At 38.0% G+C, this 27812-nt stretch overlaps 1 protein-coding gene across 15 annotated transcripts in view; it reads left to right on the top strand.

The window, feature by feature from the left end:
- The window catches only part of LOC117159936 (CUGBP Elav-like family member 1-A), a 355184-nt gene that overhangs the window by 206105 nt on the left and 121267 nt on the right, over window positions 1–27812 (top strand). For all 15 annotated transcript variants that reach the window (XM_076621600.1, XM_076621605.1, XM_076621613.1 and 12 more), the window contains one exon: window positions 5514–5683. In XM_076621600.1, the coding sequence (XP_076477715.1) occupies window positions 5514–5683 (170 nt within the window). The remainder of the gene's footprint in view (window positions 1–5513; window positions 5684–27812) is intronic.

The raw sequence follows: 27812 nt of genomic DNA, 5'->3' as shown, positions 1-27812 counted from the left end.
TGCTATGCGTCTTGAATGTGTCTCGAGATTTACTGCATTTCCATTATCCCCACGCCTAGATTTATTGTTAATCGATTAGTGGTAATCACGCGACACTGTGGCATGATTTTAGTTTGCCAGGATTGTTTGATTGCGCATGCCATGTCTAACGATAAGTATAAATACACACACATACATATTACAATACAAATATATATATTCGCTTATATATATATATATAAGCTAACGAACAAATTGCGAAAGGAATACAATGAAAATGATGTATTGGAACAAAGTAATGCTATAATAGAAATTTGTTATCAGGCAAGTGAAAAACGTGATTGGATAAATTTTTGTACTTAATGCCTTATTTTTGACGGCATATAGGTTTAGTCAGGCCTTAACCGGAAGATGTGAACTTTCGCTCAAAGGATTTGCATTGTGAAGTTTGAATTAAATTGTGGTTCGTTTGACAAAGGATTTATGTGTAGGGGTGGGTTGGTTCAAATTTTGATGAAGTTGAGAGAAGTTGAAATGTGATTTATGCAATTACGTTTCTAGTGTTACTTCATAAACTTCTCTTTGCTATCTTTATTAAAAGCAATCCATATATATATTTTCAAAGTAAATTCGCCGTCAAGAAACAACCACAAATCTATTGAATAGAAGTGCTGCGAAAGGAAGAATAAGCGAATCTGATTTATATTACATTAACGCGGATGATTTTTATTAATTTTACTGATTTAAGGAATTCAATTAAATTTTAAAAGAGAACTCAAAGAGATTAATTTAAAGTGGTATTATTCACTCGTATATGATAATAAAGCGATATTTTAATTCAAATATTTAACATATTAAGGAAATTAATTGCGATCTTCTACATGGTTTATATATCTAGCAATAAGTATCTAATTTATTTCAAATTGTCTTTATTCAAATAATAATTTCTGAATTACTTACAAGGAAATGTTTCATCGAACATGACACTCTTCGTTCAAATGATTAATGCCATGAAACATACACAGTCGACCAACAGTACAATATCTGTTTCAATAGTTTACATTCTACGTAAATAGTAACATTCTATAAGTTACGTGCGTTCCAGATCATTAATTCCCTACAAATTACTCGTAAGTTAAATTACTGCTAAATTGTTATTATCGACGAAACAATTACAACTACTAGTAACAATAGTTATCGCGTATGAAACAAATGACGGAAATTTTCAGGTCATACAGTAGAAACTTTTCATTTGAAATCACAATTTTTATCGTGCAATTACGTTGAAAATATTTCATATTTCAAGTTTTGAATATCAGCTATACCGTTGAAAGCTAAATTATTCCCCATGGATAAATTTTGAATATTTCAATAAATTGTTTCGTAATTGGTGCGCGTGTAATGAGTTCCTGTTTCGACATGAACGCGAAAGCGAACTGCAAAGTATTTATTAGAAAATATATTAATTATCCTAATACAAGTTCGAGGAGAAGGAATTTAATATATATGAAACAATGAATTTAATTTACTTTGGTACTTAAATGATATCTATAGATACGGGCAACGAATTTTCATAAAATCAAATCATCATATACATGTTAATAAATTTTATTCGATAATTTTGTCTAACGTTGGACTAAAGCGTAAAATAATATGTAGTAATATGCAATTACTTCTCCTAATTTATTTGGAATTTTAGATTAATTTACGTTACTACCTTCAATTGAATTTTAATGATGATTAGTTGAAATTTATTTCCCCTTAAAAGTATTTCTTCTTTCCCGTTTGTTACTTCGACTCCTCGTCTATAAAATTTTTATAATTCTGTTACACAATATTTTGTATTATACTCGTATTAGACCGATTTTGGAACAAGCCAGGAAAACGCGAATAATCGTTTTATTACGTTCTTGATGTACTTTCCATATTTTCCGACAATGAAGCGGGCTAAAATTAGTTTGAAGTATGGAAATATGTCCAGTAACTTTGTTCTCCGTGTTTTTCTGTGCTAATGCCTATGATCGTTACATGCATAATTCTTGTCCTTCCAGAGCAATTATTATCCCTTGGAACGGATTTTCCGTGTTTTAACAAGTTATATCTTAGTTATTCATTGCTTTCGAAACAAAAGTTTCGAATTTTCATTACGTTTTGCACGTAGAACTGTTGAGGTATCTTTTTTATACAGATACAGTATATGCATTATGTATATGTATTGCAATTTATATACTACGATGCTTCTCGAGACATGTAAAAACAACGTATAAAAAATACTATATTAAATACCTGCACACAGCTTTTTACCGCATATTTTATTCAAAAAATAATTGGATATCATTAGTCACACATGGTGCGCATGTAAAGTGTCTCATTTTTAATTTGGAGATATAATCAGTAGATAAATGTAGATAAATAACCGCCCTACTATTACAAGCACCAAATATATCCGAACAGAATACCAACTTATTAACAAAATCTTTTTCAAAACAAGCCAACTCAAACTAATCGCGAAACAACCACATCAATAAGTATCACATGACTAACTTCCGTCTAAGCGATTCTACTAAATCCTCCGTTCGATACACGACTGACTGTGACTCACACCTTGTTTAGTTAACCTACTCCAGTTTCTGATTAGCTAACCTACTTCCCATCACTTTGATTTCAAAAGAGAATAAGCGAAACCTATCTGGATATGGGGAAGTCTCTCAAGGGAGTTGCGTAGCATTATAACGGCTGCTCTTTCCATCTGGACATCTCTTTCCATCCTTCATGGTGCGCTCTATAGATCAAGATGAGAGGAATCGACCAGCTGGAAAATCGCTTTAAACCTCCCCGACTAATATTAACTTTCTCCCTTCGTTCGGCGAAATTCCCCAACTCTTTTTTCCGTACTCTCGCATACCGAATCAGGCCAGGCAAAGACGAATCCCTAGGCTAGGCCGCCGCTTGCCTTCTCCAATCATAGAATCTGCGATTAATTGTTGATGAATTTCTATTTCGCTCGAAATTTCGCTTCCTTTATCGTTATGATAGATATCTCCTTCGGGTCTTTGATTCTGGTATATAGAATGTATGTAATTCGACTACACTCTTATCGATCAACTAAATAGTCCCGTGTCACAACACCTCACGGCCAGCTAAACCACCAAAAACACAAAATTACTTCGGCGTTGAGGCCATTACGGAGGATGATGCCGGATAATGGACACAAGTATGAAACAAAATTACCAATGCGGTACTGTCCCAACTTTGTCTCATTAATTATTATGCACTTAACGTCGCAACACACTGCACCAGCCACCATGACCAAGAACTTTTCCCTTTGGCCACGAGCGACGATGACTTTTAAAGTTCGCAGATTTATGGCCACGGCCCGGTAACGGGGCAAGAATGGCTGACCGAGACGGAAATGCTAAAGGAACGAGCCTCTGGGAAGAGTGCGACACGACGGTGTCAAAGCGGCATGCCAGTTCGCTATTTCAACGACCAACTTTATGCAAGCGCGGTTTTACGGTATGGCAAAGTGTCGCGTTTTAGCCGCTAGCAAAACCTTAATGCCTTCTTCCGGTTTGTACAAGTTGTGGAAGGGGCGTCAGTGGAACTGGTGTGTCGAATGACTGTTCGAACAAGGGTAACAATTGCATAGAGGGAGAGTTTTGGCTTGTTACGCAATAAAGTTCTTCGTAAGAGAAATTATCGTGTGGTGAAAGTGAATTGTTATTCTTCGTGGATGATGCGATTAAAGGGACAATAGGGATATTTAATGGTAATACTCGATGAAACAGTAAACACAATGAACGTATGTCTGTCGAGAGATAAATCCTCTGCGTTTGAAAAGGTTCTCCTTTCATTCTGCCAGATCCTCTGTGTTCTTTTCGTTACTCCATTCACGAAATTCATACTTTGACCATAGACTTTAACCATTTGTAACATTCGTCATTAAATTCTGCACATCTATTTCGTAAACTCCATCATTTTATGCGTACGCTTCTCTTGAAATTGGTCGTAGGAGACTCTCGCACGTACTTACTCAAATGCTGGAAAAATACTAGAGACGCATTTTCACGTGGTACGATGGGTGAAACTCGACTGTGGAGCGATTGGAATGATACGCCAGGCAGAAAATTATGAGAAACATGTGCAGACGGGTCCGCACGGCAAGATAATCCATTTGGATGTGATTCGGGGTTCCTAGAGCGGCGTCCCACGAGGACGATTTCAAACGCGTGTAATTCGAACGACGTTACCGCATACTGGCGAAAATGATGCGCAAGTTTTAAAAGCGTTCGCGTACCACCAGGCAAACGTGTTCACCGGCAGGCTAATTAAACATAGCGCAGCTTTTTGCCGAGATGCACACCGAAACGCGATGAATTTAGCTACGTTTTCCTCCCTAGAATCTGATCAACCTGCGTAAAATTTGATGTTAACCGTCCGACGAGGGTCAAAGACTCGATGCGTAGCTTTTACAATTCAGTGAAACGAGTTTGAAACTAGCGGTAAATGTATGTGAAATATTAGTACATTTTAAGAAAGCATACTTGAAAAATTTGACCACATTGTTGCATATATCCTGACAAACTTTTTTGATGTACTCGTTATTAATGTCGTTACGCAAATAAAATAATGGAAAAATTTAAATATATGTAATTACTTCATCAACTGGTAACTTAGAAACTGTGAAAAGGAACTGGATTCATGGCACGTTCGTCTTTTCGTCTTTTCTCCATAATTCGATACACTCCCCAACAAAAACGTACGTGTTTATAAATGTTAAAACGTTTAAATGGTAATTTTACCGAATACGTTTTACTCTATTATACATAGCAGAGATAATTCAAAACTGTCGATGTTATTTTCAAACGATTGAACTCGTTCAGAGTTTGTCGTGAAATAGGAGTGTAGGCGAGATATCAACGAGATATGTTATTTTTCCTGCATTTTAAAATTTCATAAGTACTGCTACACTCGAACCGATCGCTTAAGCATTTTTTATCGTTCTCGTAATGAGATCAGTATATGGGCGCACAAACCTCTTAAAATGAATATCCTATAGACCGATTTCGAGTGCACTTCATCAGATGAAAATGTTTGTTAATCCAGCGACTTCATAAGTATCATGCTTTCGAGAGGATGCTTTAGTCGAATATATTATTGATAATATCGTTAAATGGAAGAAACGTGAAACGCGTAATTATGGTCTCAGGAAATTATATTTCTCAATCGTATTTCGTGTATCTTTTCATCTATATACATACGTATAATTAAAGCATAATGAATAATCGTCGAAGAGTTATTACACGCGTATTAAAATTCCTACCTTTTGTTTAAGTTTCGATTCTGTTTCTATGAAAATAAAAATTTAACATTACACAAGAAAAGATTGTTTTAATTCTATTGTTTCGTTTTCGTATTCTAAATTCGATCGTATATATCGATAATTCCATTTATCGTTACAATTACGATTGACTGGATGTTGAACTTGTTATAAGAACGATGATTTTTCATAAAAATTTGTTTTTCTGTTGCAGCATAATGAACAACAATGGCGTAGAGCAACCAGACCCCGACAACATAAAAATGTTCGTAGGTCAGGTACCTCACGACATGGACGAGAACGATCTGAGGAAGTTGTTCGAGGAGTTCGGTCGGGTGCACCAGATAAATATCTTGCGGGACAAGATCACCGGAAGTCATAGAGGTAAGTATTCGATCGATAACGACCGTCTTTTATGTATTCTTGAATCATCTATCCTCGCAGTGATTGCTAAGAAACTATCTTAGTATAATCAACGTATCTGCCTTATATCTGCTGCTAAACCACTTTTCAGTTATTTCTACCCATATCTAAAATTCATACTTACATCTTTATTAAATTGGACTCCTTAACGATAACGTTGTGCTTTTGTAGACTGTATTTTTTTTATTTGTTATATGATATTGTATTATCTGATGTATAATATTATATCGTAGCTGTTGTCTGTATTCGATTCGTCAAGCTTTCGATATTCGCGTTATAAGAGAAGGCAGAACCGAGATATCTCACAATCCGCATGCAGTATGCTAAAAAAGAGTAACAATGTACAATTGAGATTCGATTGAGTCGCGATCACGTTGGCCGGAAGCCGCGTTAATTTAATTATTCGATTTTTTCCCCCAACCGGTAATCCAGTGTATCGCAATATTCGATAACGAACCGAATTTTCATTAGTCTGCCGCGTACTTTAATCTTGTGCTGCGGCTCTATTAACTACACCGCTCCCGATAATCGGATGAAATTGAATTGTCTCGCGGCTTTTATTTTTAATCGTGCCACCGGTCGGCGTTCTTCACGGAAAAATTCACTGGTGAACACTTAATCGCGTTGTCACGGTTTTTTACCATGTTTTCGTCAACGTATCCCGTGATCATCGAACGACGCAATTTAAAAATTTAACCACACTGCCAACTTTGGTTATAAAATATTTGTCGATACGTTTGGTCGAAATATACGAGGCTGTAACTGCGGCTGACAACAATAAAGAATTGCAAAATATCAAATATACCGATCAAAAATAGTTCGCTATCGTATACGAACATATATTCTGATGCAGAGTCAGGTTTCCTTTTTCAACTACACAATTACTTTTATACTTTTGCCGTTTCTTTTAACTTTCTTCGCGCTTCCTGTTTTTAATCTCTTTTCCAAGATTTCACTGAGAACCGAATAACCTTGGTTCACCAGGTCTTCGCGAACCACTTCACTTTCACATTTTATTACTTTTTTCGCATTTCCCAAGTTTATCCAGGCATTTAACTCTTTCCTCCATACACTCTATCCTACCACTTTCCTTCTTCGTTTTTTTTTCATTTTTCACGTGTTAGTAATCAAATCTGTGTCAGATAATTCCCCGATTTTGTTATATTCGTCGTTACTAAACACACTACTTGTTATACTTACCTAATTAGTTATCCATGTCAATATCACACGGTAAGCGCTCGATAGAAACTAAAGTAACGATATTCTTGCTAGTGTGAGAAAGATGCGATGGCAAACGGGGTGGAGATGTCGCGACTGCATCGACGTGCGATCGACGAAGTTGGCAATGAAACAGCACGTTCATCCGTATGACAAGTGCGAATGGATGCAAAAAGGGGTGGGCGAATGGGTAGAACGGACGGCATTTACGATGGCAGAATGAACGATAAAACGTAGCGACGCGATCGTAGACCGAGATTAAACCGAGCTCTAGCCGCGTCACGTGGGTATAATTCGAGTATAAAATAATCTTCACGCTGGCGAAACGCAAGAAGATTGAATGATTTCAGGAACATAGTGGCCGAATGATAAATCGTTACGCTCTTATTTCGTTTGCACACGTTTCTATTCACCTTCTTCTTCCTCGTGTCTCTCTTGTGGTTGGTTGGAAATCGTGCAATTATATAAAAATTTTGTTATGTTCTGATTGGTCCAATCGTATGGTTGAATTTCATGAATGTACGATTCTTGGAATTTTTTAATATAAAGAACTGTCTAATGCCTCTTTAGATCCGGCATGCTGTTAGGTTATACAAAAGTCTGGGGTAATTTAATTCAGTAAGTCGCTGATTTGGCTTGATCGAGATCGATAACAATCTGGCCCACAATGTAGTCACGAAAGGGTTAAAACAAGATATTAGCACGGTCAAGTTTACGATTCGATCAGTTCGTATCGGTATATTTATCGTGATCAGCACGTCAATCGTTTGAACGTGGACGAAGATCGGCAGTCAGGTCGTTGATAACGAATACAGGAAACGAGGGAACTAACTCGGGAGGGGGCGGGATAGTCTGAGGGAATAGACAGAAAGTAAGTACTCGTATACGTGGCACACGCAAGGATCGATGCCCAGACAGAAACGGTAGTCGTCGTTGGCACTTCTCGAACTATTGATCGAAGACGGAACCCCCTGGTGTCCCTTGGCCTCTTACGCCGTTACGTCGAAACGTATCTCTATGTGGCTATATACCTGTGTGTCCATGTGCAGGTGTCCAGCAGTCGTGGATCGCGCGTCCGTGGAATTCGAAATTTGCCTTTCATAACCGCGAATATCCGATCCACTTCTCTCCGTATTTACCTTGGTTCTCCGTCCACTTTGAACTCGACCCACCGTTAAGTTGGAAGACGTTCTATTCCAAATATACTTGCATTTTCTTACGTAACGTTTGTCAAAAATACCTTTAAAAATAACTGTCTTTTAATGGTGAACGCGAGTTTAAACGCGAAATAAAAATAAATGAACTGTCAAGTTGAGCGTAACTCTACTGTGACACCTGCCTTGTTTTCGATCCAATCGTATATTCTTTTTCCTTTCAATTGTATGGTTTTCGAGCAAATTACCGTTTGCATAAATTCCATGCAAAAAACTAGTATATATTTGAAACATTTTCGATGTCGATAACTGCAGTGACTAAATTGGAATAGAACCAAAACAGAACAAAATAAATATTCCAAGCGATCAGATACATACTCTATAGAAACAACCGAGGCGAAAGGAAATAATTAAAATAGAAGCTTACAAACGTCGATATGAGAATATTAATGCGAGATATTTCGTGATACAGGCAGAGGAAATATTCATCCGCGATAAGCTTTAAAGATAATTTTTAATTGTTCTTTCCCACGGTACAATTTGTTCGAAAGTTTCCAGTAACTGTACAGGGATAGAAAGGTTTATTCTGGAAACGTGAAGCAATTGTTGGGTCGTTCATAAATCAATTATTGGTTACTATTTAGAGCGTGGAAAATTGCTTGCAGCTGGTCTGTTTTCCTCGAATGTCTCATTAATCGTTAATTATCCATGTTTCGCTCGTGTTTGGTAATAAATTGTTGAATTACGCTTTAAATTTTAAGGACTCGTTTTTATTTCTAGCGTTAGGAGTCAATGTAACGCACGAAAATGTAATCATAACTGCCACCGCAACATTTTACAACTTACGTGTATTTCCATCGACGATAACAACAGCAGTTGACGCGTAAAATTTTCAGAATCAAAATTTTTATATCGTTTTCCATATTTTGTTCTACTATATGTTGGGCTTATTGTTTCACGTACAATCACCCTTTCTCCAATACCACTCGTTACAAACATCCTATATGTCTATTTGTTACGTATAACAATAGATAGCGATAGATAGTATATTTCTTCATTTTGCTTTCCAATATATTCGGCGAAGGATAGAAAAGCTCTGAAACGATACACATGACTGAACATGAGAAGCGTTATACCATCGTGCGAACTGGCGACGCGAACACGAAACGTTGATATCCTGAGAACTTTCGGAACGATTAATCTAGACGAATTGTAAACGTCACGCGCAGCTGCAAAATTGATGGTAGCGGCGAGTAGCAGCCGGATGAAATTCGTTTGCCATTGTGAAAATTTAACTTGATTACCTTGAGGTAATGGTAAATTAATGTCTCGCTAGCGGATTCGTTTCAACCGTTCACGTTTTTGAATGAAAATACAAGTCATGCGTTAATGAAGTATCTAAATTATGGAATGCAAAAAGTTGTGTCAGCTTTCGTTTTTTTAAATTGAACCTGGAAGATGTTTATGTATCGGGCCGTTTCGTAAGCTCTGGTATATTACTAGCATTGTTTCAAACCTTCTTAAAGTAATCTCTAGCCATACATATTTACACAGAGTAGCAATGTGCTTGTAGAAACCCATCCATGATTGAAGAAATACAATTTTTTCTTATCTTTCGTCCTATATTTCTATCCAACGACGTTTAATCATTCTCTAAACTTGTCAGTTTATCGTTATAGTTCGTTAGTCGAGCAATTTCACGTTTAAACGCCATTTCCGGGTGGAAAAACGCGCGTTTGTAAGAGCTAAAACAAGAGGAAGGAAAATCGATTTCATTTGGCTGCGAGAGAAAAGCAAAAGGCACGCCGTTAAAATAGCAAACGCGAGACACGACTGTAGACGCAGTCGCTGACCAAACAGCGTCGCGGAGAAGGCAAATATTGTAATACGCAGGGTGCAGAGCCACTTTGCTTTCCAGCTGGGAATAAAACATCGAGAGCCGTACGTGTTTTAAGTTAATTAAGCCTTCGCGTTGTTTCATTCGGTTTAACAGCAAAATGTCACATGGAAACAGCGCGTTCCTCTGGCGAATCGCATCTTGACTATTACAAAATTGCAATTAGTCGCATCGGTATCAAGGATTTGTGAAATTCCATTTTTTCCATGTACAAACTTCTTTTACGCGATTGACATTGAAACGAACGAGATGAAACAGACGGGGAATAAGAAGAAGAGTATCGGTAGAATACAGACAAAGGTCAGACGTAAAAGTCATCGGTAAGGATTCTTCCTAAAAGCTTCGATGTCGAAGAGAACGAGGAAAGCCATAGAAACCTTGGGATGGAAGCTACGAGCTTAGTCGAAATCCTCCTTTCCGTGCGTTCAAAGGCAACTTATGCGACGTCCAGAAGCTTGCGAGGTTTAACTGCTTTCACAATTACTCAAGAGTATTCATTTCTCCGTTCTCTCCTTCAGGTAGAAGATATTCGGGGCAGATGCGTTCCTCGGTTTGACGATGTTCATAAACGGCAGCGAAATGACTTTTCATGTTACTACTAGAAACCAGAGTATCCGTGTTTATCGTATCGGAGATACGTATACTTCGAAGGGTGTGGAAAAGATCTTACGATTTGTGGACATAACATCTCTATATTTAGGTAATTCGCAATTCGTAGAAACAAAACATTTTCGATCGGACCTTTTGCACGCTGTACGTTACCATCGCCGTTTCCGCAGCTGCGGAAGAATTATTCCCATCCATAAGAATATCGAACACGAGAAACGTCGATAAGTCTTTGCACAAGGAAAAATCTTATTGCGTGATTGGTCGCAAACGCAAACGAAGAAACTGTCTAGTCCTAGAAGTCGAAAATATAGGTAAGTCCGGTTTCGAGCGAAATTAATACAACGCGACGCGACGTATCCGCTTCGTCTCGCGCTCAGTCACGCGATTGCTCCGCCAACATTATCTGTCCTTTTACGAAAAAAACAGGTGGAGACGTATCAAAAACTCTCGAAATAGCGTACACACATTCTGACATGTATCGAAGCTCGTTGGATTCTATCCGATTGATCTCAAAGTAAAGTAGCGGAATTCGATACTCCGTTACTTTGTGCAACGCAACGACAAGCGGAAGAATCTTGATCAAACGAGGAAGATTCTCGTTACCGAGATTCCCGTTCTTGGTATTCGTTTAAAACGGTAAAATATTCCGTGACACGACCAAGTGCCGAGGAATTTCTTAATTGTGTTACCATCCCTTTGAAACAGCTGTCCTTTCGCTCGAGCTTCTTCATTATTCTTTCACGCGAGAGATGGACCCACTTTGATTCTTTCTTGTATATTGTCGTTTCGCGATGCATATCTACATATTTCTTAATTTTATTCTTCTCGGTAACGGTAACGATAACGGTAACGTTAACGGTATAGCATTTTCTAATTTCTAGGAATCTATTTGAAAATTGTTATAAATTATCGAGTAACGTAAAAATGGTGGTGAAAATTTCATATCGCTAGACTGCGGATATTTATGTATTTATGGAAAATTTGAAGATGCAAAAATATATATATTGCTGTGATATGCATAGATATGTAAAATATTCAAAGTAAAATACACTTTTTGATATCTACTACGCGAAACCAATTTCTGTTTGAGTTTTATTTCTTTAGCAACGTTCGTAGAAATACAAATTTTAAGAATCACCTGTGTACCCTATAAATAATTATGCAAACAATCCAAAGTCATATCCCATAGTCGCGTGGTTCTCGGTTAACAAATACAGTTTGCAATACGATAGACGTAGAAAGATCCTAGAATAAAAAAGGAAAGAAAGAAGAGAGGAAGAAAGAAGGAAAGAAAGGAAGATAGAAGAAAATAAAACGTAAACAAGTAGGAGACATTAGTTGGAAAGTACGTACAACACGCGGGAACCGGAGGTTTTATTGCTTCCCGGAGCACTCTACCCCGAAGAGACCGGAAGTTTACCCCCGGTCACGGCCGTGGCGTTGCCCGTGTTCCCGTTACCTGCGTCCGCCAAAATAAACGGTGTTTCACGTTCGCGTTATTTATGCAAGCGGTGGACACGAGATAGCTTCAAAAAGTTTCGATCTCTCGACGCCGTAGCAGAGGGATGGAGGGTTAAATTGCATTTCGCGTTTCAGCTACTCGAAAATTGTGACGTTTTCCGGTGCCTCGTTTCTGAATTTCACGCTTGACAGTTTTAAATGGGCCCCGCGATGGCATTCTAAATCGTATTAAACCGCGACGTGTCACTCCTGCCTGCCTCCTGTGCGTCTATATTTTGTTGTATACCCAGCAATCAAGTTCGATGTTATTCCCGCGCTTTCCTCCCCCCTCTCTCTACCCATGGTCAAATCGAAAATCGTTTCTAGCTAAATCGTTCCGGTTTTCAATGTTTCATTGCGCGTGCAATGTAGATTTGTGCAAATAATTTCTCGTGCTCGTTATAAATATCGTTTTGTGGTTTGTTCTCGCCATCGTGGACTGTCGATTGTTCGTATAAACAGGGTAAGATTATTCGAATTGCTTTAGAATATTGTAAAGGAAGTTCAATAGCGCCGAATCATAGAAATTGAAATTTTTCAACATTTAAATCGCTCGAGGAAACGCTACCAGGTGAGAATATTCACAATAAAGAAGATCAACGGACGAAATTTCGGTAACAGTTCGGCCGCTTAAATGTCAAACATCTTAACATGTTCATTATGATAACGTATCCCGCTGGGGATTCACGGGGCGGGACGCTTCGAGTTGTTCCTCTCGAATTTCATCCGGTTCGTGTAGCTTGTTGTATGGAAATTGCTCGCAGGATCCGTTTGCCCTTCCTTCTCCTCTGTGTTGATCGATCTTATAGCACTCGTTGTGCGCAAGCACACTCCATCATTAATCACGAATCGCTATTAATCGTCTTTAAGTAGAACGACGTTCGAGGCAAGAGCTTTCAACTTGCTGGAAGAAAGAGCCAACAGGCTCGAACTTCGACACCGTGGTTGGCTGTCTTGAAATCTCCCCATAGCCGGGACTCCATAGAAATCGCTGTCGAGTTATTTGTCACCAGTGTGGCTTGACGCGTCCCTTTCAATCGATTTTCAAGATCGATGCTTCCTCTCTAAAGTACATATATGTCGAGCTTCCGTTGATTGTTTCTGCATGATGTGACGCGAGTTGCAGAATATAGGACGGATCGACATACATAGTTCTTTTTTACTGAACTTTTGAAACTTCTATGCAGATTTGTCTTAATAGATATAACAAATCTGTTACAATCTTAATTTCATTTAACTGAAAATTAATTAAATTATTATATACAAAATTCTTTCTAACACAGTAAACATAAATCGTAGATTGTAAATTTCTGAACATCGATTAAAATCATCAAACATGAAAAGATTCATAAAAATATCGTATTTAATAAAATTGTCATAAATGGGAACTCGATAACAAAATTCGTTTCGTACGTTTCCGTACATAAATCCAAAGTTCAGTTATTACAAAATTCGTGGTGATTTACGTTTAACAGGTACACGTACGTTTTTCCTTTGTTCTCGTTTGTCTCCCTTGACTTTCTCCTCGGCCGTCCTAAATTTTGTTTTATCCTCTTTGTGACCCACGCGACTCAAAGTTCTCCGGATTTGTGGAGAAGACGGGCGGCGAGCCTTTTCAGTCGACGCACTCCAACGGATTAGACGAAAAACTTTAAACGAAACTGCCACGTGAAACTATTGGAAAGCCGTTCTCGTATCGACGTAAACCCAATCTATCTCGTTTCGTCCAAATACATAAAAATTTACCAAGAAATTTGCATCGTTTTCTAAGTAGTACGATACCAATAAACTGAATTTTTGTATTTAGTAACTAATTTAATTCTTCGAGAATCATCGTAATTCTGTTTTTAATTATTAGAAATTTTTAGTAGCTCGTGAAAATTTCTTATCTAAACATGGTTGCGTACATGGAAGTGAAATGACGTGGAATTCTGAAACTTTTGGAGACAGGATACTATCTTTTCGATATCAATCCATTGACTATCTGCTACTGTTGACTTTCTTCGAACAGGAAGTGTAAAACTATTTAATTTAACAAATTTTAATAAATCTTCAAGTTAAATATTTGAAAATTCATTTTATGTAGGGGCTTACTTATTACTTTAAACCGTTACTTTTAAAGAAGAAGTATCGTTATTAGTACGAGAACAAAGTATAAGTTCGTCTGATATATTAATAAATAGTATATCACATATTTTACATATTACAAGAAGGATTCTGTGTTCATTTTTTATTAGAAAGGATCACTTCCACAATCAGTTCCACTTTCTTTGTTAAATGATGAATTATCCTGTTGTATTTCCTAACTTAGTCTATCCAGTTCGTCGATAAATTCTCCCTGCCCTCTCCCCCTCCCAAAGTAATATCCAAAAGCCAACCTCCACATCTCTTCAGGAAAACTCTGCGTTTCATTTTGTCAGTCACGAATTCTACTACAAAGCGGCGAACAAGACAAATGAAAAGTTTGCGAAGTGCTCATATAGGATGGATCGCTTAACGCGATGACTTGCAGTTACTTTGGGTAATTAATAGATCGATCAAGATTTTTATATTGTAATCCCAAAGGATCAAGTACCTATTTTATATAAATTTGCTGAATTTCCAGACAGCTTCGCATCTATGCGAGACCGTTCTTTTCCAACATCCTCTATATTAAATCCAACTGTTTTTATCGAAAACTCTGCGTGACACTCTGTAGACACGCCGAATGGTGCTTCTTGTTGTTGTATCGCGAGCATCGAGTCGCACGATGTATCCTCAAAGTTTAAGTCGAATATACAATTCGAATGATAAGCTAGCAGCGATAGAGGTGAACTGTTAGCATTAAACCGGCGACTAGTTGTTCGACATGGTCAACGCAAAACCTTCGTTTCATGAATATGTTTTGTACGTCTTCCGGTGGCGGCTAGCAAGCCTTTCAATTGATTTACAATTTTGCTATGGAAGTTCCTGCAGATATCGTCTTTAGATGTGCCAGCCTCGTGTTACGCGTGGATAAGCGTGTGCGTTACAAGATGGTTTTTTGGCGAAGTAGTGAAACATGGATTGAAGAAACGAAGATATATCACGATGGTGATTACACAGATGTAGTAACTATGGTTTGAATAAATACGTAACAGCAACGCGTAAAAAGGATAATTTATCTGGCAGAATGGTCAAAAAATGAAATTAATAAACGATAGCAAATGGTCGCAATCTAAGAATGCAAGACGTGCATAAGTAAAACGAATTACCTTAATTTAAAGTTGCGTACAGGATTTCAGACTCTTACTTTCGGAGTTTCGTGTCTAGTGGAAGAGGATGAAGAACGAACAGGGGTGGATTGTCCCCATTTCTCAGAACTCGTTACGTTTTCGTCGCAAGGAATTACGGCACTTTGACTAAAATCAGTTAAAGTCTCGTCCTGGGGAGTTGCGACTAAACGGGCCTTGATCCTCGTAATCTCGTGGAGGCGAATGCACCTTCTTGTAGTAGTTTCATAATTTCATTGATAAATGTCTGCGTCGTTTTAGCGGGAAGTCACGGGATAAAACCGCGTACAGAGAAAGTTCAGAGATACTTCCTAGCTGAAAATTAAAAACATAGTATATGGTATCGTCGATATCGAATGAACGTAAATTTTAAATTTTTATTTGAAGGTTTTAGAAGGTTGCGTAAAAATATTGTACCCTGTACCGAAGGTAGTCTTATAAGGAATAGTGTGTCAAAATTTGAAATTTATCGGATTTTTATCTGAATTTTATGACTTATTTTGAAGACGCTTCGCGTTTGCTATTTTCATAGCAAAAATTTAAGTATTGTGTGCTTTCAGAAATTTCCACTTTCGAAGTTTGTAATAGAACCATTTTGTGAAAATTATATCAGGTCTCTTTATTGTCAGGAACTTTACAAAATTAGAGTAATAAATGATCCCCTAACGCTTTGTGTTGTTTTAAAATGAATTTTTCTCAACAATAAATGTTGTCATCGACAAATTGTGTATCACACTTTCAATACACTTTTTTTTTAAATATTGTATAAAATTTTAAAAACAGCACGGAGTTTTTAATCGATTCAGCGAATAAAAATTTACTGCTGAATATCCAACTTTTTATTACGAAAAACTGATTATTTTCGAAGCATTAACGTGTTAGTGTTCAAGTATTAATTCGTATCTACTTAATCTGACGAAACTTCAGTTGTTTTAACATTCTCACGCTTCTTCCTTTTCTTCACTTTTTTCTCTCCTTTCTCCTTCTTTTTCTCATTTCTCACGGTATGCGACTATTTTTGCACGGGTTAACACTTACAATTTCACACCATCTTCAAGTTTATTTCAACAAAATACAGATTGAACGTGCGTATTTCGCTGTTTTGGCCATTATACGATGACAGGACCGCCATCGATCGTACAAATATTTGAGACACTCGATCGACGAGAAGCAGGAAAAAGGGGATATATTATATTTCAACCGATATCTAAAGTAACCCCGATAAATTTGCGCGCAAGTTACGCAACCACGAAACTTTCATGGGCGTGAAATAATCTGTTATAAATATTTGGCCGTGAAAATGTCACTGTTAAAATATTTGTGATCTTAAAATTGATACTTAACGATCAGTAAAAAAGCTAGCAATATTGCAAACGATGCAATTTTCTCCGAAATAACAAGACGAATCAACAAACGAAACAAAGATGCAAACGACGATGGCGCCACTGAAATGAACCGGAAAGGGTGGAACGGTGTCACACGGAAAGAAAACAGATACATAGTCTGATGAAGTTTGCAGTCAGCACGTGTCGTCAATACACAACGGGCCATCAGTTACAATGACTTGGAACGAGTCCCAATATTATCTTCCATTATAACACGCATTGAGCTCTTCCGGGCAATAAGATCTCTTTCTGAATTTATGACGGCACATTTGCAACCTTCCTCGTGGCGTAACGAATTGCTTCGATTTATCAAGCATTTTTGCTCTTTCTCGCCTATTTACGTCACTCAAAACAAAGCTGGATGCAGTCAGGTCCCCTTTTAGAATTTCTTCATCAGACACTTGTCGTTCGTTTATCCAGTTAAACAATTGGTTATTTATTCCTCTGAACTAATTTCAGATGTTTGAATAAGAAAGAATGACGCTTTTGAAGTTGTAATATGAAAATTGAACTGGACCATTGAAACTAATTAAGCTGCCTCATATTATACTTTTCGAAAAGAGCACAATTTCAGCTTTGAGTAAAACTAATCTCTTTACAATCTCGATTGGCATTTTTGTCTCTTTAGACATAAAATACGAAAGACGAGATATCTCTTCATCCGTTCGTGATGCATTAATTTTCATTATTTGAAGTGGAATGTAGGTTAAAATCTTTATGCAAGTGTGAAGTTTGTTATGTGTGTTAGTCACAGTAGTAAAATCTATCTAGTAAATTTTATCTAATTCGTTATACGCAAAATAGAAAAAAATACTTATAGTATAATATTGAAATATACGTGTAAATATATTTCACGATATTTCACACAATGAAATATACGAATATAATAAAACTTGATGTTCTTGAATTAGAGATTATGAGAGGCTTTGTCAAGGCTTCCTCAAAGAACGATATATTTTCGTGCGCAGACTCGCTTGACTGGAGGGTGAAAACAGTATATGTAGATCAACTCGATCACCACGTTCTTGGAATTGTCCTGTTTTTTTTTTCTCTTCGTATCCTAGTGAAAACTGTCCGACAAAGTAATATGGAATCAGATTTCGACAACCTTTTGTTTTCAGTGTATCAGTATTCGCGGAAGATTTTTTGGTATTTCGTAAATTACACTATGTACGCCGCGAAAATTGAAGAAGAACGGACAAAAATAACATTTGCGATATAGAAATTATAAAATGGCAATAATTATGAAATCTAAGCAAATTAACTTTGGGCAATCTCCGCCTTATTTTTTACGCAAAGCGGGAAATGAGAAAACTAAACTAAACTAAGTGAACTAAATTGAACTTAAAAGGCGTAAACGAATTTAATTACAAAAGAACAGAACTATTGTAATAGGTGCATTCAGATTTGCTAGAACGAGACTATCAAAGCTCTCGACGTAGTCGTTTAATCTTCGTCCTCCAGCAGAAAATCCAAAACGCTTTTTCCACGCTTCACAGCATTAACTTTAATTAACCGGTCTTCTTAAATTCCTCTGAAACGTTACGCGGCGTTACAAGAATTTGCATGGTTATCCTTCCAAAGCGGTCCCTGAGCAAGACATTCGGACGACAACAAAATTACACGGCAAATTCTCGGGAAGCTTTTAAACTTTCAAACCGTCGAAAGACGAAGGAGACGCGGTGGAAAGGGAATCTCGAGCGTTGAACGCAATTAGGGCGAACGAGAAATAGAAATTTCCAAAGGGATGTCTTATTTCTAGCAAGAAACCGGTACTCCCCGCGGACAGAACGGTCCACTTTACTAGGACGGATTTAATGACTGAACAAGCGATGGGAAAAACTTCAAAGGGCAAAAGCGGTGCGTAAGGGTAGAGGAAGGTCTGGCTGGAAACAGTGGAAAAGAGCGGAAGTAAAGTACGACAAAACCTCAATCCCTTTAATGGAGACAAATCTCCCTCTGCGTGCGGCCTCCTGCGAAAGAGCCAGACAATTTGTAAGAGTATATCCTACCTAGCCTTATATTAGTACCCAACGCCGAGGGTGGCTCCAGTGGCCAATCATCCTCAGACTTTCCTCTCCTCCCTTTTTCTTCACGCGCCCTTTCTTCCTCCCTTCCCCCCCCCCTTTTCCCCCTTTTTTCCTCCGCGTTTTTTGTTTTTCCTCGCTCGCTTGCTTCTTCTTTTCTTCTTTTTCCTTTCTTTATCCTTTGCCTTCGTGACTTTCAGTTCTACATATATCTGGGGCAGTATTTGAGGTGACTCCAGTGACCAATCATACTTACTTTTCTCAGCTTTCTTTTCCATCTTTTCCTTTTTCCTTTCCTTTCTTCATCCCTCCTTCACGTTTTTCCACCCTTCCGCGCTTTCATAATGCTTCCCTTCTTCTCTTTCATTTTTTCTTTCTTTCTTTATCATCTCATCTTCCCGCGACTTTCAGTTCTGGCCGTGTCTGGCTGCGTAAAATCGGTTGGCTCACACGGCCAGCCAAGGGCTGGTTGCTGAAATTATAAAATTAACGAGCGGCATCCATCAGTCGACATAATACCAAGCATTAAGCCTGGTCTGCCCCGCGAAACGAAGTTTTTTGCCTTGCCACTCAATCTTGGTTAAATCTCTCTTTCTCTCTCTCCCCACCCCCTCTTTATGTGAATTTCGTGTCCTTTTTCTTCTTGTTATTGGACTTTCTTTCTCTGGGTGCACCGTCTGTCTTGTTTCGTTAATGCAAGAGAATGTATGTGTAGAGGCGTAGGTGGAGAGATACATATGCGCGTTTTTCTTGCTGTACGCTCGAGGTTTCGCCAGTTTTAACCTTTTCACGGTGGCTTGCTTTTGACGTTCGCCGCTTACGCGAAAACACGGCCGCGCACCATTTTCAGAATGCAATTTATCACCGACCTTTATGCTCCTACGTCAAATATTCTTACGGGAATGTCGCTAGATTATATTCGAGGTTAATTTCGCTGAAATTGGTCTTATAGCGTTGTATTAAAGATGCTTACTTTGAAATTTGACTAAAGCTGGACAATGCGATAGACTAGTTTGAGAACGGTGATTTTTGTAACAGCTTACAGTTAGTATCTAATTTTTAGGACATTATTTGGTGCTCTGGGAAATGTTTCGTGGTCTAAACAGACGAGATTTCTAACATCTTGGCTATAATGTAGTTGAGAAGACTGCAAAAACTACCTCCTTGCGATTATCCTGGTTTTTGCAGAGTTCGATCGAATTATTTCTTACGGCCCCTTTCGATCGCAATTTATCACAGTCTCCTTAACGTCGATAGAACACCTCGAGAAATCTATCGAGCCCGTACCCTCTGTAACGAATGGTAATGAAGACCAAAGGTTGGCTGTGGGAAAACAAAGTTTGCGATTTGGAACGAATTGTAATCGTATACCCCGAAAATTTGTTACACGCGCTTAAAGTTATACCAAGCCGATAATATGTCCGAAATAGAAAATTATACCCAATTAATGAAACTTTGAACCAACCGTTGATCAGAGAAGAATCGGCATCAACGTCACCATAAAGCAGTAGATGTGTAACGATAAACAATGGGCGAAGAGAAAGGGGAAAAGGAGATGTAAAAATTCCGGGAAGTATGATCGTCGAATTCTTGAGGGAAATTTAATTTTCCCGTTGCCTGTCTGAAGCGTTTCTCTACCCTCGCCGCGAATCACTATGACAGAATGTTTTCATATAATATCAAAAGCCGGGACAGACGAGAACACGCAGCCCTTGCGGACTACTCAATCATCCCTCTTAATCCAGGACTAAGGTCTAAAGGACTAAAGGTAATCAAGATAAACTACTCTCCCGGGGGAATTTGAAGTTGCAGCTGCTTCGAAGGAGACATCGAAGTAATTAATTCGTATCTTTTGCCCCCTGTGTTCCTCCACCTCTTCTCGCCGTATAGACGCGTAGACCTTCAGAATAAAGTAACCGAAGAAAGTTATCTTTCCACCAAGAAATGAAGTTTATGAAATAGATGTTTCAATTAGCGCAGTTCGGCTATTTAAATACCAGGGAGATTAGAATCAACCCTCGAGCGCGCGTAAATTACTCCGATGAAATTAAAATATACCAGATCCGTTCGCTTCTTCTTCTTCTTTATCTTCTGCCTTTAATACATCCTTTCTCCTATTAAAATACAGTTCTTTTGTGTTTCTCAGACCAGAACAAACCCTTATAATCGTCGAGACTGGCTAGCAAATTACAATTTCGTGTTATTTCATGCTTTGATTTCCATTCTTTATTTTTAATTTACGGAGCGTTCGTTTTCCTTTGAAAACATATTTTGGGCCGATTTTTAGTTAAGATGAAGAGGTTTGTCGATTTTGTTTCTTTTGGCGAATCGAAGAGAAACCTAGTTGTGTGGTAGAAACCAAGTAGATGAATCGTGGATGTGGATACGTAAATTGTAGATTTTAGCTCTGTGATGTTAATGTGGTTAGTATACGGAACGTATAAAATATGAATAATGTATAGAAAGCGTTTACTATCATACAGTATTGAGAAAAATGAGACAAATATTGGTCGTAAAGTTTTCATTAAATATTAATAATGAATAGTTTGAATAGATCGTAGATGTTTAATTTATGGTATTCTCCGAACCGCTCTTATTTTGTAGTTATGTATGCTAATTTAATTCATATTACTTCTGAAGCTATTCGGTTTTTTAATTAATTTGTGAATGTAAGGAATATGAAAATTGGCGTATATTATTAACATTTCTTTGTAATCGTTAGCTTCTTGATACACAGAAATAGCGTTACTAAAACAACCTACCAATAAAGTGACCTAATATAAACCGAACGAGATACTTTCTGCAGTAGATGGCATCACGTTCAAAGTAAATCTCGTTTAATCGAGCTGCTGCTTACAAACGGGAAAATTTAGTGTATAAACACGCGTTGAAAACAAAGGGTAAAACCCCGAAAAGTACTTCCCTTTCAACTCAAAAACGTTCTTTCCAATTATCCCGCGAGAGGATATCGCGTAACACCGAACGAACTCGCGGAGTCATAAATATTTATACGTAATTCCTTGATAATTTATCGTATATTTATACAAAGTCTCGCTACTCCCACGGAAGTGTCGAAGCAGGAGAGAGCGCGAAGTTAAGCGTTTTATGTACGAGCCAGGCTAATAGGGATTTTCGCTCAATAACACCGACGGTGATCGCAACGCAGGCATGCTGTTACGCTTTGCCGATTTGTCGCCTATAGAATGTAGAAGTTGCACGTGGTGTGCACCCTCTTCCGCTTGAAGCGGTCATCGGCGCATAGAAAGCGCGGAGAAACTCTGCTTTCGCCAACACTACTTTTTGTTTGTATTTTTTGTACGGTGCAGTGGAAAGATTTTTTTTTCTTTTTATCCACCTTTCTTTTATTTCTGCTCGTATCCTACAGAGTACTTTTTAATTCTTACTATTTTTCTGTATTTGTTAGCGAAAGACGGACGCAAGTTTTATTTTTAGACTATTATTTGAAAATATTTAATTGCGAACGTCGAATAGCTAGAAACTAAAGTTGTAAGAAAAATATTACACAATGTGACTTTATTTTAATCCACACAGAAATTCTTAACGAACAATCCTTCCCACCTAAGAGTAGCAGAGTAACCTTACAAGATACCATATCCGCTCTTTCTTTCTTCCTCGTGAAGAAACACCGGCATAAAAATCTCATTCATGATCAGCATACATAACCCGATAACATTTTCTTAAGTTGGAATGACGTTATGGATCCCTTTTGAAGCACGATCCGTGTCTCGGTGCAAGGAGAACGCGGCGCGTCGCAGGAATTCGCGTTACGTTACGAAGAAATCCCAGGAAGGATTAAAGAGGTCAGGGGAGAAAGAATGGAACGCTAAACGGCGCTCGACGAAGCTGGCAGGCATTCCTAGCTGCGGCTATCCCGCGGGAATATTTATATTCTCGCCACCTAGCTGCCGTAAATCCCTGGCCAGCAATTAAGGCTACGGGTCTCGTTTCGTCTGGTCTCGTCTGCCTGCGTCCAGTTTGTTGCAGCCTTGTAACTCTCGACGGTCGTTAACGCGGACTATCATTGTGCACAGTGCCGCTAACCGGCATGATACGTCCGCCTTTCTCCATCTTGTTCAGCTTGTAACAAGTTTGTCCGAAGGGCCACTCGTCTAGTTCCCCTCATAGCCACAAAATGTTATCGCATTATCCTTCTGCGTTTGTGCTAAAGAACGTAGAATCGCCACGTCGGTATTGCAAACTGTTTTAAGATTTGTCAAGAGTGGATGTTGTTTAATGACGTGTAAATGATATGGTCCTTATAAATTAAATTGCACAGTTGTTCGACGATAGAAATATTGAATTAATTTAAGAAGCCATTAAGTAAGATCCCGATAGAGTAAAATTCGGCTTGTGTATATCACAATACGATTTATGTAAATATTAGTTCCTTTGCTCTTAAAATATATGTATATAATATGCTATTTTATAACACAACGTAATATAAACGCTAAATATGTATAATAATACTTTTGAATATGATAACATTTTTACGCATATTATATTGCTAAACATTCGATTATATTCTAAATTGGATGATTATATAGGCATTTGTTTCGCTATTTTTGAATATCATTACGCGATACACCACGACACGCCATGCATATTTACGTGCTAATATCAAGGACGTCCACTGGCGTTCTAACATAACGAGTGGTTACCTCGGCAAGCTGGCTTCGTTCTACTCATTAACCTTCCTCGTTTGCGTGAAATGTTTCCGAGTTATACACCATCCTATACAGTTACGGAGAGCCGTAGGGTAGAGGGGCGAGGGCCAAATATGTGCATGCAGTATACACGGTTGCGTAAGAATTAGGTAAGATTTGTCACGTATGCCATGACAACGACGAGTTTCCAACTTTTGTTGTTTTGTCTCGCAGTTTATGACCTCCTGGACCCCGCGTCTTTACGTCGTCTGTCGGGTCAACTGCACACTTCCTTGTTAGCTTGTCACGTGCTAGTAAAATCTCGTCGAATTACCCTACCCTATGGCTATGGCGCGTTCGTTGCACCGACTCACCAGCTGCACTGCAAATAAATCATACCGTAGCGTTACGACAGTAGCGACGCCGGTGACTCGCTGATTTCCCTGTTTCATGGCGAAAAAAAGACGCGAGTGAGACGCGTTTGCAATTGACGTAATTTTAATCATAGTTGGTTTAATTTCAGTTTAATTCTGGTTGCTTTGATACTGTTATCTCCGTTTGTGTTTAATGGAAATGTGTGTTGCACGATGTGACTAGATTTGACGAGAGAGTGATACGCGAATAACGAGTCTGGAATTGTGACTGTTGTGAGGTTAGAAACACTTAAAAAAGGTAATAGAGGAGATTCTTTTTAAGAAAGTCAGGCTTGAAGATTAAATTGAATACGTTGAATAAGTGTTTCTTGAATGTATATCGAATGTATATCGAATGGCTTTTATATGTATAAATTGCAAACACGAATCGAGTACGTATGAATTGCAAATTGCAAGCACTCCGAACATATATTGAGAATTTAATTCACCGAAAATCCTAACAGAACTAAAAGAAATTGTGGTTGAACGCGTTCGATATCCATTTATTAGCTCTTTTTGTTCGTAATTCACCGTGTCATTGTTTCGCGATATTTTTTTCATCTGGCGAGAGGGGGGAGGGAGAGATGTCCGTTCAGGAGGAGCTGCGTTCGTTCCATTACTATAGGTTTTTAATGGGATTAAAACGCGTTAAATGATACGTGAAATCGGAAAAACTTTTTACTACCGGTACTATTTTATCGTGTATTCGAATGGATACGCTTGTACAAAATAAAAAAAGGTTGTTTTTATAAGACATTATACTATATATTCATAAGATTTTTCTTGAATATTTCCATTAAACATTTTCGAAGCTTTTAGCCATTGTCTGAATGTACCATAAAATCGTAAATTTATGCGTGTTTAATAAAAACGATTCATTTTAATTTTTAAATAACACGGTTCTTCAAATACTAGAAAGACACGTTAGGTCAGAAGTACGTCGTTAACGGAACGTTAACATCATTTTCTTCTCAAAACTAGCTGTTCGCGCAGAAACACAACTTTAATGTACATTGAGCTTTCTAGCGAGATAAGGATATACTTTTAGGACTTCAATATTCGGATTAATATCACATGTAAATGACACAATTGCGAAACCTGCAAATTATTGTAGAGCTCTTTACGTGACACTTTCTTTAGGAATGACTATAATTACATTAATCGAATAGCCCAGAATGTTAGTAACAGGCCAATTGTATTAGAAAATTGAAACTTGCTACACGAATATGTGGTATCGCGATTAAAGATCGAGATACGTATATATGTGTGTTCGGATATTTTCTTTAGCAAATCTCGAACACGGCGTCGCCCGAATATTAACGCCAACAGCGAAGGCAGCCGCGTTTCCGCGAGAATCGAGCAAATAATTCATATTCGCGGCATTTTCGTTTACCATCGCAATTCTGAAGGATTGAACGCGGCCAAGCGGTTGTTGGGAAGGAAAGGGGGTGAAATCAAAGCAACGCTCGGCTGTGCCTGTTAAGCGCGAATCAAAACTTGCAGTTAACGTAATACCTCGCAACGATCACTAACATCAGATTTACTGAATGGTGAATGAAACGCGAAACGATAAATTATGTCGCCGCGCATACTGCGGTTATATTTTTCGATCTCCATGCAGATGGCTTGTAAACGTCCCATTAATCGAGATTGCATCGTTTTAATAACGATCGCGATGCATATAGCCCGTACGGATCATAAAAACCCGAAATCGCTTTATTAACCGCAATCAGAACACAATACAATTGAAAAGAGCAAGCCTGTTTCCTATTGGTTTGGTTTAATTTGGTCCCGATAGTCAGCAAGCAGGCGCGTGGTCAATTAACGAGTCGAAAGTACGCGAATTAATACGGAAGAATGCAATTACGATTTTTAGTAACCCGGTAATTAAACGAGTGTGCTATTCGAAGGAGTTGGGTTACCCACAGCGACCTTAAGCGCTGTTAACTTGAACCCTCTGGTTAGCAATGGGAAGGGGAACAGATGAGAGAAGGACCTGTAAAGAATAGATTTGAGGGACGGTGAAAATGGGATGAAGGATGTTCGTCTGGTTTTTTAAGTGTACTCCTTCGCCCTCGTGTTTGTTTCCAACCTTGTTCCTCTACCTCTCTTATTTCCCTGGATATATTCTTTACCTTTCGAACGTGGAGGGTCGAATAATTTTCTATTCTGTTGATCAAAATCATCTATACGTGGTAGTATAAATGTGGGAGAAAGGAATAAAACATATTCGAGATTATTTTTGATACAACAAGGTGTTAAAAGGAATAGAATCGAATTTCAGTAAAATAATAAATCAATTATTAATTAGGATAAATTGATTAAAAAGTACGATATCTTCAAATCTGTCATCGTCTACAACTCTAGTGCGTTATTTTCGTGTCTCGCATTTTCGAATATTTCATCCCCGGTTTTGAATATCCTGAATTATTTTCGCGTAATCGCAGAATAATCATTTAACGTTTAACAATCATAGTTTGGAATACAAATGTTTCAATACAAATATTCCTATCCGGCTTGGAAGCCTTTGCTCCAAGTTCCAACTCATAAAGCAAACACGCACGAATAAAACAATGTTAGTAACACATTTTCCAGCGAGTTTTTGCGCCAGAGATGATATGCCGTGAACGAACTTTTCGTACTAACTGATGCATCGCGAGTTTTCCTAGCCCTCCGAAGCGTAAAAGCAATAAAAAATAATAAAACGTTTGGACAATGAGTACTGAAATGACCGCACATGGAAAATACCGTACCAACTTTTTGAACTATCTCTAACGAACTGATATAAACATACCTGTGTTCTACTATACGCATTGTTTTTACATTACATTAAATAATTACTAAAACATCCGTGAAACAGTACGTTCAGTTTGGACATTTTTTCGATATCTTCTGCCTCGAATATTAATTATATATAAGACCCGCGAAATGTTAGTAATCCAATCTGTTTTCGCTCTGCACTGTAACGACATCTTAAATTTGAAATCGTGTTACTGCTAGCGTATCGGATTAGGTCATCCAAATAATCAGCCTAGTCTTGCATAAGTAATGAACGCGTATAACCTGGAAATGAAGAAATAGAACGTTTTCGGACAAGAAGAATAAGAGGGAACCTGGATGAGGAGAAAGAAAGGAGAAAGAGGCCGTTAAAGGTATTTCACCGAGTCGAAACGCTCGCGTTGGAAAATTCCATGCATACGCGAGTATCGCGAAAACAACGAGCACGAACGCGTTGCGCTGTAATAATAATGCGGGGCGCTGATACGCCCTATAAAATTTTCTTTAATATCAACAAATTCTCGCCTTTACCATCAATTAGTCAGACAACGCTTCATAACTGTCCTTAACCTCTTACCTTGTATCGAATGTATTATATCGAATCTTACTCATAAGTTACATTATGGGTTTAACTCAACGAGGACAGCTTTTAAATAATATCAAAGTTCAATTACTATTCCGATTTCGCTCCCAAATAAGATATCGCAGTTTACTGGGTATAAATTGTATAATTTTTTGCTTTATGCAAATACAAGCGAATAGAGATTTATTAGAATCAAGCGGTCGAAATGTTCGACCGAAACGCGTGGACTTGTTTTAATAATACGTACTAGCCGGTTGATGATTTCGAAGTGTGATACGAGCGTTCATGGGATTCGTTCGCATGATATCGTTAGATGCACACATGCTGCAGCAGTAATGGTGGATAGGTATCGATTCGCCGATCGTTATCGTTGATAACGGTAACGCGTTGAGTTTCAGGAGAATATCACGAATTTAATCCTTAATTGTCAGCTGTTGTGAGCTTTACATCATTTCCCGTAGAGATTTAGTTAGTTAATTCTAGCAGGATAGGCAGGTTTTAAGAATCCAAATGAATACATGCCTCGATTTACAACCACCTATACTACGAGTATACATACGTCAAAGTTTTAATAATAAATAAACGTCGTGACATAAACTCGACATTCTAAA

Source organism: Bombus vancouverensis, chromosome 9 (assembly GCF_051014615.1).
Source record: "Bombus vancouverensis nearcticus chromosome 9, iyBomVanc1_principal, whole genome shotgun sequence".
NCBI classification, from domain to species: Eukaryota; Metazoa; Arthropoda; class Insecta; order Hymenoptera; family Apidae; genus Bombus; species Bombus vancouverensis.
The sequence above is the reverse complement of the archived record's forward strand: the minus strand, read 5'-3'. Positions and strand labels throughout refer to the sequence as shown.